The following is a 14129-nucleotide window of genomic DNA, read 5'->3' as shown; positions in this document are numbered from 1 at the left end:
AGCATTACCTGTGCACCTGCACCACTTCTTCTCATTTCATCCAGGAACTGCATCTTTAAAACGACTCTGGGCTCCATACGAGGAGGAAACGGAAGCCCAGTAATGATGACTCCTCGTCCATTTATGTCTGCAAAGTCCAAGCCTTCACTGGCCTGAAGAGATAGTTTTTTCCATTATCAACAGGATTCGAAGTGACAATTCAGAGCAATTCAGCAGTTAGGCCTTTTTTCGCCATTAAATTAAATCCCTAGCCAAGTGTAGTTTATGAATATGTAATGAACAGTTTCAACGAGATTTGTTGCTTTTATTACCAGGACTTTAAACTTAGCTTTTTCCTCTAGGAGGTCCTGGACAAAGCATTCCTCAGCCAATGCCATTAATGCATGTCTAATTCCTGGATAAGCAGAACATCTGTATTCAGAAGACATCTTAAAAGTCAGTCAATACCTCTGTTTAAACCTTCCATATCCTGAATTGTTAACAAGATGTGATAAGAACACAGCAAACCTTCTCTGACATTAAAAGTGAATAGAATCATTTCAAAGCAATAATGGAAAGCTATCAGGAATCTGCTCAGAATCATAGCGTCATATTCACCAGCTACACTGCTTACATCCACTCAAGTATTTGTCACTCATGCCCCCTGTACATGGTCATGTCCCATGCTGTGCTGGCAAATCACTTTGTGAAATGAACAAAATCAGAGTTGAACAGACTGAAAAATAATTGGGGTGGAGGGCTAAAAAAAGTTGTTTTTCAGCTGAATCAATTCTTCAATCTCATTTACCATGCCACACAAGCAGCTGTGATGGAATATAACATCAGGGATGGATGGGTGGGTAGAATGACCAACTCCACTCTGCTTTTAGTGGCAGCACTAGCTTAAGCTATCACAGCTTGCACTGTAATCCATCTGGAGCTAACAATCATATAGTTGTATTTATGCACATTTTATCTTGGGCACAAAGGAAATTCCTCAGGCTCCTAAGAACCTGAGAAGACCAACCTTAGACAAAACCACCAAAACAAGCCTGCCCTTCACCCGCCCAGAACAGGAAAGAAAATTCCCATGAACTTTTAAAGACACCCCAGGCCTAGATACAGCTAGCAAAAGAACTAGAGCAACTGGGACAGAATCTCCTCTTCATAAAAAGGACTGGTTTTTTAGGTTTCTTTCCGGGAACAGAGAACACAAAAAGCTTGCTAGAACCTACTGCCAATGTAAAAGCTGAGCAACAACCTGGGCGGGAATCTTGAAGTGATGGCTGAGAAGGGAGCTAGTTTTAGAGCTTTTGACAACATGACTCTCTTGGTTTATCTTCTCAATTATTTTTAATTTTGCAGTCATACTATTAAAGCTGTGACTACAACAAACTAAGTCTATCCTTCAACTGCATGTTACTGCAAACCATGATCTCTCCACAGACTCTACTCCTCTTGGGGTTATACACTATTGTTGGAAGGACAGGCATATTCAGCTGAGAGTCCCACCCAAAAAAGAGCTACATCTTTTCTTCACTGATCCAACAGCCACTTTGGAGACTGGGACTGAAGGTTCAAAAGAAGTTGAATCTTCTCTTGGTACACAGTAAGCAGCAGCAAAAGTGATTTTATGATTTTGCAAATATTTACACTGATAAACATAAATCAATTTATCAGCACTGGAAAATGTAAATGAAAGGCCATCAAATGTGTCCAGACGACCTGAAGTTAATGTAAATTTTTTAAAGATAAGCAATAGTTTTGGTTTTCAGCAGTGGTGTTCTAACATGCTTGATTACAAATGCTTCCTTTAGTTCTCCTCCAGAACAGTTGTTCTCATCTAATGGGTTGAGTTTTCAGTGAGCAGCTACCAGGAAATAGAAGTATGATGCTCATCCCCTTTAAAGAACTCAAAGATGTATCCCTTTAATAAAAACAGGATTGAGGCATATGTAAACCTGAGATAATTCTGAAAAGACTTTAGGGCATCCTACTTCTCGTGGGTTTTTTCCACATATAATTACAGCCAGATAACAGAAATGTACTGAAATCCAGAATGATGTTTTTTCCATCAACTATATAACCTGATCTCAGATGAAACAAATTCTCAGTTACATTACCTTTCCCCGACATACTGCCAAAAAAGCAGCTCCGTTGGACTTAGGACAGACAATTTTATCATAGTAGGCATCCATTACCTGAAAGATAAACTAGTTTAAGCAAGAACAGGAATGGTATTATCCTTTGCATTTGCATAAGTAGAAAGCCGTACTAGCTAAATTTGACTTGTACACTAAGATCTAAAATGTGATTAATTTGGCTTAGTGTAATTTTCTTTACTTTTATTAACTGCAAATGTGAGAAGCAGTTTGCTTGGCAAAATCCTCACATTAGTCTGAAATTGAGAATGCACCTGGGTAAGCACAAAAGTAATATCAGATACTTCTGATGAGAAGGTAAAACACGGACTGCCCTGTGTTTCTTCAGATCCTGGAGTAAAATAGGCAAACCAGGAAAGCAGTTCAAGGATATTATTTACTCTAAGAAGCAAACAGAGCAGTTATAAACAAACAAGATGACACTGCACAATTCCTTAACACCCAAAGCACGAGAAGCTGGGAGAAAACGTCCCACGGAACGTTAAAAGATGCTGACTACTGAAGTGACAGCTTTCTACCATCTTGATTATGCAGTACATATATATGTTAGCCACTGCTACATCACTGTATTTCAAATTAAGATTGTACCCCACACAACCAGCCAAAAGAGTAAAGGAAGGATGCACAGAAGAACTACACTTCAAAGAAGCACTAAGAGTTTTAATTTTATCCTAGGATAAAATTGGGGTGTTTCACACCCAAACACATCTTAGAGAAGGTATTTAAACATAAAAAACAATTTCTGAAAATGTTACAGGTGTGTAATGCAAATAATCAACCTCTGCAAAGCTTCCTTTGTTCCTGGGTTCCACAAACATTGGCTTCACTTCTTCTATTCTTTTAGCAAAATCATGCTCCTGTTAAACAGATAATGAACATATCAGAAATGGCCATGTGAAAGTAAGCACATACCAGAAGTGCCCACAAGAAAGGAAATGCTCAGGAGTGGTCACCACAGACTTCCCTAACACAGTCTGTTCCTCTCTTGCCGAACAGAGGAAGAGATGGAAGCAGAAACATACAATCTTAACAACACTAACAGTGATTCCTTGCAGTTGGTGCAACTCAGACATTATGCAGACAGGAGATCCATTTCTTTTCTTTCTGACTTGCAAGTTCCCAACATCCACCTCCCAGAGACCCACTCTGCAGTATGATACCTCTGTCCCAGCACTCACTTTTAAGGAAGAGGAGCATTTAAAACAGAACTGTTCTACCAAGTCTCATGAGGGACACTCAAGTCATGAGCATAGCAGTTACGAAAGTTACAGCTGCAACAGTTACAAATTAAAAATAAAGAGAAATGTTCATATTGGGGTTCCCCCCCCCCAAAGAGTTGGAACACTTAGACCAACTATAATTTGGAGGTTGAATAAAGAGAAGTCTGGTGAAATTAAATGAACTCTGAGATCAGATCAAATGAGGTATTAAGATTCTTTTGGGTTTGGTTTCTGCAACGCTGCATTTCAGAGTATTGTGATCAAAATAAAAGAAGCCTGACCTGGGTTTTTACTTCACAGATTTTATAATTTACTTATTAACAAAGAATTTTTAATGACCATGGTTAGATAGCATAACTACAAACTGTCTGAGGTGTGTAACTAAACCACCTAATAAAAGGCAGAGCAATTAACATACTCTCCAATATTCCAGGCTCTTATCCATGACAGGATATGACGGGAAGAACACCAACAGTCCATGTGGTACAACTCGCACAAGGTTACCTGCAATGAGATAGGCAAGTGCATAGCTGAGCATATTTTCATCCTGGGACAGAGTACACAGACAGCAGAGGAAAAATAACAGCATGGGTTGCTTCCAAAATCTTTTCTACTTTCTTGACATGAATGTTCATGTATTGAAAGTTGTTCCATTTTTTAAAATCATTTCAATAATCTTGTCGTCAAGGTATAAACTTTAATACAGATGCCTAACTAGCTTTCTAAAGTGTAGTTTTAAAAGGATAAAAGATATTATGAGCTACACCAAACACTACAGACAAGATACATCATCTGCCATATTTTCCCTTGTGACAGTAGGATCTATTTTTAGATAATTTTCTCCACTCTTTGTGCACTGCTGTCTAAACATTCAAAGCAATGGATGAGGTACAAGATTGCTTTTGAGTTTTCTGGTCAAATAGTATACACTTTACTGAAAAAAACATTAATCTGCTATTTTGTGAAAGCATTTTCTTAATTTCAGCTTTTAGGCCAAGCTGAACACCTCAGAGCACTCTCCTCCATTTCCTTCAAACATTTCTAGATGTAACAGATTCCTTTCAATCATATCTCAGCCAAGCTACACAAACACTCTTCTTTTATTCTGTCATATGTTAAAATTTTGTAGTTCTATTATATTTGTAAAACATTACCAAAACAATAAATGCTGACATAAGGACGGGCTTGACATGGTGCCTTTAAAAATATCACAAGAAATTACACGGACTTCTTGTGATCTTTAATTGCTCTGCAAATGATGCTTGGCTGCATCATCTCTGTGCACTGATTTTCTAGTTTGCACCACTTTCTGACCATGTTTAGGAACCACATTTTTGACCCAAACACAAACACCTGACAATAAAAATGAACTCCTAACCTAGAAATATTAAACGAAGGACTCAAACTCATTTTTGTATGCATTACAGTAGCCAGCTGCCTGAGCAAACAGAAGCATACAAAACCAGACAGCATTTAGGTATGCAATGCAATCATTTACCTTTCTCCATCTTGTCGTCTTTAGTATTTCTCCTTCTAAGAGACTTCTAAAAATCCTGTGCAACAACCCATTTCTGAAATTTGAACACTTCACTTACCAATCGTTTTCCCCAGAGAAGATAAATAATCCTCTGAAAACCTACAAAGAAGAAAAATCAAGTAACATCATTGTATTTCCTTTTCTATGTTTTTCTTACATATTGACTTCCTTTGATATTCATCTAAGATAGCATATTCATACTCACAATTGCTCCCTTTCCTGTGGCAAGCACCCATACCAATGACACAAAATTAGTAATACCTTGACTACACATTACTATTACTATTAAATATTCTTATTATTAGCACTGAAGATTATCTAAGCTTCAATATTATCAAAACGTAACAAGTAGAAATAGGCAGCCATATGAGTTTTATGATTAATACTAGCAATTTAATGGTGAAAGTTCTGCCAGAAAAGCCTGCAGATGCTGTCAAGCCTGACTAACATTACAACTATTTAAAATAACTACTGATGAATTAGGTGTGGTGAGGCTGTAGGGGCAAAAAGAGTGAATATGGTTACTATGGTTATTATTTACTCATGGCATAAGCCAAGTAAATCGCTTTTGCTTTGACTGAAAAAGTACTGCTCTACAACAAGCAGTATTTATGTTTCTTCCAGCCCTGACTGAAAAGTTACCTGTTTCCTCATGCCTCTGTTTCTTTCTTTTTATTGCCCTGTAATTTTGCATACTGTTTTCCCAGGAAACTTACATATGCAGGGAAAAAAAAAGAACATATTTATTTTTATAAGACCTACAAATACCAGTATCACCACACAGACATTGTCAAAACGCAGCAAACACTATGAATTCCCTTCCTTCAAAAAAAAAGATGTTCTATGCCTTAGGGAGGGGATCCCCAACCTTGGCCCTTTGAAAGACAGTATCTTCATGTGGCGGGTTGACCCTAGCTGAATGCCAGGTGCCCACCAAAGCCGTTCTATCACTCCCCCCTCCTCAGCTAGACAGGGGAGAGAAAATATAACAAAGGGCTTGTGGGTCGAGATAAGGACAGGAGAGATCACTCACCAATTACCATCACAGGCAAAACAAACTCAACTTGGGGAAAATGAACTCAATTTATTACCAATCAACCAGAGCAGGGTAATGAGAAATAAAACCAAATCTCAGAACACCTTCCCTCCACCCCTCCCTTCTTCCCGGGCACAACTTCACTCCCAGATTCTCTACCTACCCCCCCAGCAGTGCAGGGGGATGGGGAATGGGGTTTACGGTCAGTTCATCACACGTTATTTCTGCCGCTTCATCCTCCTCAGGGGCAGGACTCACCACGCTCTTCCCCTGCTCTAGCGTGGGGTCCCTCCCACAGGAGACAGTCCTCCACGAACTTCTCCAACGTGGGTCCTTCCCACAGGCTGCAGTTCTTCACAAACTGCTCCAGCATGGGTCCCTTCCACGGCGTGCAGTCCTTCAGGAGCACACTGCTCCAGCGTGGGTCCCCCACGGGGTCACAAGTCCTGCCAGAAAACCTGCTCCGTGGGCTCCTCTCTCCACAGATCCGCAGGTCCTGCCAGGAGCCTGCTCCAGCACGGGCTTCCCACAGGGTCACGGCCTCCTTCGGGCACCCACCTGCTCCGGCGTGGGGTCCTCCATGGGCTGCAAGTGGATATCTGCTCCACCGCGGACCTCCATGAACTGCAGGGGGACAACCTGCCTCACCATGGTCTTCACCACGGGCTGCGGGGGAATCTCTGCTCTGGCGCCTGGAGCACCTCCTCCCTCTCCTTCTTCACTGACCTTGGTGCCTGCAGGGTTGTTTCTCTTACATGTTCTCACTCCTCTCTCCAGCTGCCATTTCTGGCTGTCCCGGCAACATTTTTCCTTCTTAAAAATGTTATCACAGAGGCGTTGCCACTATCGCTGATGGGCTCGGCCTTGGCCAGCGGTGGGTCCGTCTTAGAGCCGGCTGGTATTGGAAGCTTCCCCTGTGTCCGACAGAGCCAGCAGCTTCTCACAGAAGCCACCCCTGTAACCCCACCCCCGTAACCCCACCCCCCACTACCAAAAACTTGCCACGCAAAGCCAATACACTTCAACAAAATACTAAGCTTCTGAAAATGAAAAATACAGTCTGAGGGTTTTCCAGACTACTACTTCTCTGTACAAATCAATTACAGTCCCTTTCCAGTGCTGAGTCCCTTTCCAGTGCTGTGGAACACCTGGCATTTTTCCCTCCCCCCCCCCCCCCCAGTAAAAGCTCTCTGAGATCTATCTTTTAATTTTTCTGTGTTGCTGAAAAAGAGTAAGTCAGGCCTGCAGCAGGCTAAATTACAGAATTCTCAGCCAGAGGTTTGTCTATAATGTTGAAATTGAAACAGATTTAAGAATGTGCCAACACATAAAAATGTGTGCACTACAGGAAGAAAGTTAAATGGAAGAACATGCGTATCATACACAAGGAACTGATACTCATTTCAAAATACTACAGAAGGATTACATGCCTAAACACAGTACTCGCGCCAATGGGATGCCACCCTTCAGTAACTTCAGAGAACTGGCAAGCACAGAACCTTCTGCCATGTGCAGCAAAGCATGAAACTGCCTTTTAAAATTATATCAGAGATGCTAATAAGACTATCATATTGCACAACAGAAGTCAATATACAATGAAATTAAGTTTTGGCCTTCCATGCCAGCAGTATATTCTGCTGGGAGCAGAAGCTGCAGCAGAAGCACTGTCTACTCTGAAGAACAGAAAGACACAGGCAAAATGATGGAAGACCAGAGAAAAGCAAGAAAAATTGTGATGAAAAGCTTGACAAATACTTGGATAAATTTGGTAAAGGAAAGGCTGGTCACGGTGACAAGCTTTATAAAAATAGTTGTTGCAAAGGCCAATCATGTTTCAAATCAATTAAGCTTTCAGCAAAGAAATTTAGGATGGGGCTCCATGTCAGTGAGGGTAGACTGCTCTGTAAGGGACAGGGCAGTGGTACCTGAGCATGATATGAAGGCATGTAGGGCAGGGGTCTTGCCAGCCAGGGCCCAGACCCACAGTAACAGAGCAAGGCAAGCAGGAAAGACTCAGATGCAGTAGCCAGGCTCAATCACAAGTCCAGATCATCAGGCAAAGTCATGGTGATGGAGAAGGTCCAAGGTCAAGCCAGGAATGCAACTCGGTAAACCAGGAGCAGGTCCAGTGACAGTAACGAGCGTCACAGTCCAGGGATAGTGAGGCAGGACCATAGTGACAGACAGGTCCGAGGTCAAACCAGGAAGTCAATCAGTAGGTCAGGGTCAGATCAACAGGGTCCATGGCCAGGTGTGGTTTTGATGGAGCTGGAGACAGATAGTCCTATAGCTTGGGCAGTGACTGAAGGCCTATGCCAGACCTTAAGTGGAGCTCCTGGGTGATGGTTGTGGGTGGAGGTCCCAGCTGAGGCTGGTCAGGGCCAACAAGGACTATTGGTGCACTCAGTGCCCTGACATTTGATCCCTTCTAGCCCTCCAGTTCTAAATTTTTAACAGTATTGGTTAGAGGGTGTTGTTATTCAGCACAGTGTTTATCCAAGAAAAGAACTACAGAGACCACTTATTTCACTAGCACTGTCCTGTAAGCGGAACCCAAGATGTCAGAACCCAAGACTTCAAAGCAGAATTCTGCATGGAAGTTCATTACCTTCTTTCATAGGTAGAAGTAAGCACAGCTCCATCAGGTCCCTTAGGAATGATCCCAACCCAGAGCTGGTGTTTATCAATAACATGAGGATTCTCCAAGCAAACAGGAAAAGGGCTAAAGAAACACAAAAGTAAGATCCCAGTCATACTCATTATACGATTCCCTAATGGCTAGCAGTTCAGAACACTCAAAAATCCAGAGATAAAATCTAAAATCATGAGAGCAGATTGTACATTTTCAGTAATGGTACTGTTCACACATCTAGGTACTTACATCTGCATTTCCATTGTAAATGATGAGAGGGGGGAGAGAGTCCCACTAGTAAGGATAATTGTCCTGACACCCTGTCGAACAAGTTCATGCATGCTGTATCCAGGGCTGAAACACCAATAGCTTAAGGTCTTTCCTGTATAAAATAAAGAGAAAACACTAAGAAGCAAGTCTGTAAGTGGAAACACTAGAATATGAATAGCATATAAGCACAATGCATCTGAACTTCTGAAAGCATAACAGCCAGCATCTGAAACTAAAATTCCAGATGTATGGTATGTTCTGCTTTGGTCCTTCCCGGATTTAATTATTACACCCATTCAAAAATATAGTTTAAAAGGTCATTGCTCCCTCACACCTTAAGTAGATTATACTTTTAATCAAAAGATGGTTATGGAAAAGACAGAGCATCAGATCTTTTTGTAGGCAAGTACCAGGCAGATTGAGCAGATAAAACTACTCAGTCCTCCATCCATTGATTCACTTCCTGCTGTCAAGGACAATGCGAAGGGGAAGCATAGTAGAAGAACTGCAGAATACTGGGATGAAGGATAAACATTGAAGTTACTAAAAAAGAAAAAAAAAAAAAAAATCTCCAACCCTGCTCTTGCTTGAAGAGAAGAGCACCTTCTCCATCAGGAATTTCCAGTGGCTATAAACCTTTCACCTAAACTTTTCATTTTCCCCACAGTCAACTGCCAAACATTTCAACTTCTGCTCAAATCTTCTGAGAGATGTGGATATATAATATGCACGACACTGAAAATCTAATCTATAAATTATCAACAGAAAGGATATAAAGAAAAATGGATAGATCACACTAGCCATTTCTTTCATTGCTCAGCTTATAGTTGCACCATTGCCGGTCTTGCTGAAAACTTAGCATCAGCTTTTCAGAGACAGTTTTGCATGATTATTTTCAGTAAAAAAAAACAACTATCTAGCATCTACATATCACGTGCATGTCTTTCAAATGTACACACTTCATTCAAAAACTATATTTCTGAAAAGGAGCCGACAGTTTCAGGAAATCCCCACTAATATGTGCCCAGTGAGTCACCTACTGCTTAGAATTACAAGAGAATATTTATTATAAGGTAAAGTTTTATCCTTCTATCTCATTTGGGCAAATCCATCCAGATGACGTCCAGATTCTAGAAGAATCATATTCCAAAATTTAGCAAATTCTATATCTTTTTAACTCACACTAAGAATTGGTGCAAATTACAGTTAGGATCTGTACATGGACAGGCCAGTAAGTATCTACAGACAAGAGCAAAGTCACTTATGTCAGGAGCCTAAGAAATTCCAGCATAAAAGCAAACTGTGCTGATATGGGATGGCCTAGAAGAGACGAACACCAACCACTCACATGTGTCTTGCCAATGCTCAGTTTGAAATATACCTCTCTGTAACCCTGCAGGATGACTGCCAGGCACCAGTTTCCCAGTTCTTGGAGAAGCTAGAATTGTAGTACATTTTTAGCCTGGTGTTCTGCAATTATGTCTTTAAGCTCAACAGCTTAAATCCATTTTAAAGGTCCCATTCACCAGCAGGAACTGTTGGATGTTAGACAAAGTAGACCTCTGCAGCAGCTTTTTCCATTCCTGGTACAAGGAGCAGCTAATCCACGGAGAAACAGTTTGCTAATAGTTTACAATATGGTGATTTAGAACAAAACAAGAGTAAGAGCATTTTATCTTATTGTAAAACTGCAACAGTTCAATATTGCATTCATAAGTGGCATCTGTGCACAGAACAGATAGCTAGGGCAGTCATCTCATCAGTTATCCCAAGCTATGCCACTTCTCACCAATTACAGTTTGTGGAGAATTATGCTTGAGTGAATAATTTCCACAAAATCCTGTGAAAACAGCTATTCTTAAAAGGTTTGCATTATTTCTATACTATCTGCTATACCACTACAGGAAACTGGAGACTTGATCAGTCTTGTCTGGCCTCTTTTAGGTTTGCACATAGTGCAAGTCTCAACAAATTGCTAGTCTGTTGCATAGGTACTTGCGAATACTGTTTTTATTTGAAAAGCAAATATATCAGCAAGTGTCTACTAAGTCACAGAATTCTGTGACTCCTTTGTACTGTTTTTATGTATAAATCCTCCAAATTATGCAATAAACCTGAAGTGTTTCTATTGGCCTTTTCCTGCACACGCATTTAACAAAATCTACTTAGAATTATTCCTGTAACTTCAGACTCCAATTGAGCAGTATCTCAGGAAAACAGTATTTGCAGATTACCAAACAGCATGCCTCTGTTCATAAACAGAACTTACTCCGTGGAACACTGAAGGGGATATTATGTGCAAACCCACTAAATTCCTGGAAACTCATTCTTTGAAAAATGTTACTTCTCTCCCTAAGAAAGGGACTTCTGTGAAACAAACACATTCTCAAGAGCATTTAACTGTGTGATTAAGTAGATAGTTATGAGGCAAGGTATTTACAAAGATCCCTGGAGAGTATTAAGGCGGCTTAGGTAAAGGGATCTGCATCTGTCTTCTCTAATCAGAAAATTATTTGTTTTCCACCCAACTGTATTTATTAAAAAACAAATAAAAATATCAGAAAGAATGAATGTTGAAGTCCAACAAAGCCAAGCTTGGTGCTGCTTTATATGAGCCTTAGGATAAGCCTTAGATTCAGAAGCCAAGTTTCTTTTTTCCTACATGTTATTTTTTGAAGCATGGTTATATTGAGGTAGTTCCAGATACCAAGTTCTGCAGAGCATAAGGAACAAAATAGGTGGGAGGAGAGAGACAAGGAGGGGGAGAAATCTCAGTTGAACAAGAAGGACTGAATAGTATAGTTGAGGCTGAAACCATCAAGAAGTGACAACATGCCCTGAAGAACTTAGGAAGTTGCTCAAAAAAAGTCATATCTCAGAAGGTAACAGTGCCCTGAGGCTGTTACCTGTCATGGCATTTTCTGGCTAAGAATTCACATTCTCAAGTGTTATTTCACTGGCACATCACATGAACCTTCACTACAGAGCTTCAGAACGAGGCAACCAGTTATAACTCCTCCACTATATATGAGTAATTTCAACAGAGATTAAGAACTTTCATGGAATTTACTCTTCTAATACCTTTGACACACATTTTCAGTATCATACCTATACATGAATCTCCTTCTTGTAAAAGGTAGTTACAGCCTTAGCAACACTAATTTTGTGTTTAACACAACACAGTTACACGGAGAAATATAGCCGATACAAGGATAACAGAACACTTCATAAACCTGAATGTCAATCCTGAAAGAGGGTTTCCCATTCTTGGGCTGGTCTGAAGATTTTCTCTACACCAATACAAGCAACCATTCCATAATGGAGATGATTTTCTTTCACTGGAATAATTGCACTAGAAGAACTCCAGCAGTGCACAAAGCAACACTGGTACAAGAATGCTTTATGTTGAGATTGCTTATGTCACCTCCCCTTTAGAAGTAACTATAAAAGTGAAAAACACCTCCCCGACGCATCTTATCCACAACAGAGCTGTACTTGGAAACATAAAACTGCAAAAGGAACACCCTCAAACAATCCTAGAATTCTTCAAACTTAAAGTCCCAAAGCCTTAAAAATCTACCCTGTTCTAGAGAAAGAGAGCTCTGGGGCAACACTAACGCTCCAAATCTCTTCATCTTACAGAAGATGACCAAAAAAAAAAACCCAAAAAAACCAACCACCCTACAACCAAACCACACACTGGCTCTCTGCTGAGTGGAGGGAGAGAAGGAAAAAAAAAAAAAAAAAAAAAAAAGAAAAAAAAAAGAAGTCTTTCCCAATCCCAGATCTACTGATGGTTTTAACTTGGACCATGGCAACAAGGCATACTAATCATGCACTTAAGGCTTTCCAGCTCTGAGGAACACTACTATGCCATTTGGGTTTAAAAAATTTTTTGCATATAGGCAGGTCCGGAGCATGCCCTCGTTAAGTTATTCTGTTCAGTCCTTTATTCCTCAGAGTCATTTTTAACATCTAAGATAACACAGGTAGTGTTTCACTCAAAATCCTACAATGGCATTCCAAAATTTGCCAGAGGACTCCCTGTTCACAAATGTGAAATAATGCAGATTGGGATGTCTTCAATTGTTTTCTCTTATTTGAATCAGAAAGGAGCAGCTGAGTAGTTTTCATGACAGCTTGCTTTGAGGCTCTCCAAGACCAAGTCCTGTACCTTGTTTTTTTGCAGATGATGAATTCCAGAGATCTGTCCTTTGTTTCTTCTTCTGATTACTGTTATCCAGATGAATATGTACCTGAAGGGAAATAACAGAAACATTTCTAGAGATGGCTACAGAAATGAACCTGCACTTCATCCCTCAAAAAAGCCAGCCCATTATTAAGTGTAGTTAATGTAATTAGTGTCATCTTCATAGTGTTACTAAGGTCATATTATTTCCTGTCTGTCTTTCCTATTTTGTTTCCAGTCTTTCATAACATATCTAACAAGGAGCAAAGAAGTGTACCACCGTTTAACCAGCCATTTTGAGTCAGTTTATAGGAGCAGCTTTTCATGGGCTGCCCTGAGCAGGGACAAAGAACCCAATTATTTGGGTATTGTCCACCAGAATAAAACACGCAGACTAGAAAAAAAATGTATTGTGTTAGAAAGACTTGCTTCATTTGGCAACAAAAATAGTATCAAGTCTTAAACTTCATATGAAAGTTACCTTTTACCTAAAAAAAAAGTCTGTTCCTAAAATTCATTATAGTATCACAGCCCGTAAGTCCCAAACTCTAAATAAATTATAAGGACTTCAGGAGGGAGGTTCAGTGGCTCTCCTGTACTTGCTTGGTAGTAGGCTAAACTTAAGTCAAGAGAATCGTTATTGGAAGAGCACATCAATTCCTGCATAATATGCAGTATCAAAGTTTTCAATAATTCACATTTGCTGCACTTTCCTAATTTCATTTTACGGTTTCTTTAAAAACTACTGTATAGCACCCATTTTTCCTTGGAACCTACACTAACCACAGTTCCTTTGGTGTTTTATTTGCTTGTTTGTTTCTGGAAGAACTTACATATCCTCCCTGTAACCAACATCATCATTTGCTATACTATCCACATCCTTCTGAGTCTTGGATACACTAAGCACAGACATTAAATGCCAGCGAGGAAGAATGTAGATCACAAAGCATCCCATACCTTATAATATTTAGATATCGACTGATGTAGCATAAAACCTGTTGTGCCTTCTGGAGGATCAATGTTGAATACTGTCTGGAAAATGGATGTAAACAAATGGAAAGATTTAACAACTGTTTCCAGCAAAATCCCTAAGGTATCTTTGCG

General features: G+C 40.1%; 1 protein-coding gene across 7 annotated transcripts in view; it reads right to left on the bottom strand.

The window, feature by feature from the left end:
• RTEL1 (regulator of telomere elongation helicase 1) overlaps window positions 1-14129 on the bottom strand; it is a 52771-nt gene that overhangs the window by 23485 nt on the left and 15157 nt on the right. For all 7 annotated transcript variants that reach the window (XM_052784415.1, XM_052784385.1, XM_052784376.1 and 4 more), the window contains exons 15-23: window positions 13983-14057; window positions 13011-13092; window positions 8816-8948; window positions 8543-8656; window positions 4957-4997; window positions 3780-3865; window positions 2921-2998; window positions 2103-2180; window positions 9-152 (exon numbers count right to left, since the gene is read on the bottom strand). In XM_052784415.1, the coding sequence (XP_052640375.1) occupies window positions 9-152; window positions 2103-2180; window positions 2921-2998; window positions 3780-3865; window positions 4957-4997; window positions 8543-8656; window positions 8816-8948; window positions 13011-13092; window positions 13983-14057 (831 nt within the window). The remainder of the gene's footprint in view (window positions 1-8; window positions 153-2102; window positions 2181-2920; window positions 2999-3779; window positions 3866-4956; window positions 4998-8542; window positions 8657-8815; window positions 8949-13010; window positions 13093-13982; window positions 14058-14129) is intronic.

Source organism: Harpia harpyja, chromosome 1, assembly GCF_026419915.1.
Source record: "Harpia harpyja isolate bHarHar1 chromosome 1, bHarHar1 primary haplotype, whole genome shotgun sequence".
In the NCBI taxonomy this organism is placed as follows: domain Eukaryota; kingdom Metazoa; phylum Chordata; class Aves; order Accipitriformes; family Accipitridae; genus Harpia; species Harpia harpyja.
Note: the sequence above shows the minus strand (reverse complement) of the source record. Positions and strands in the feature narration are given on the sequence as shown.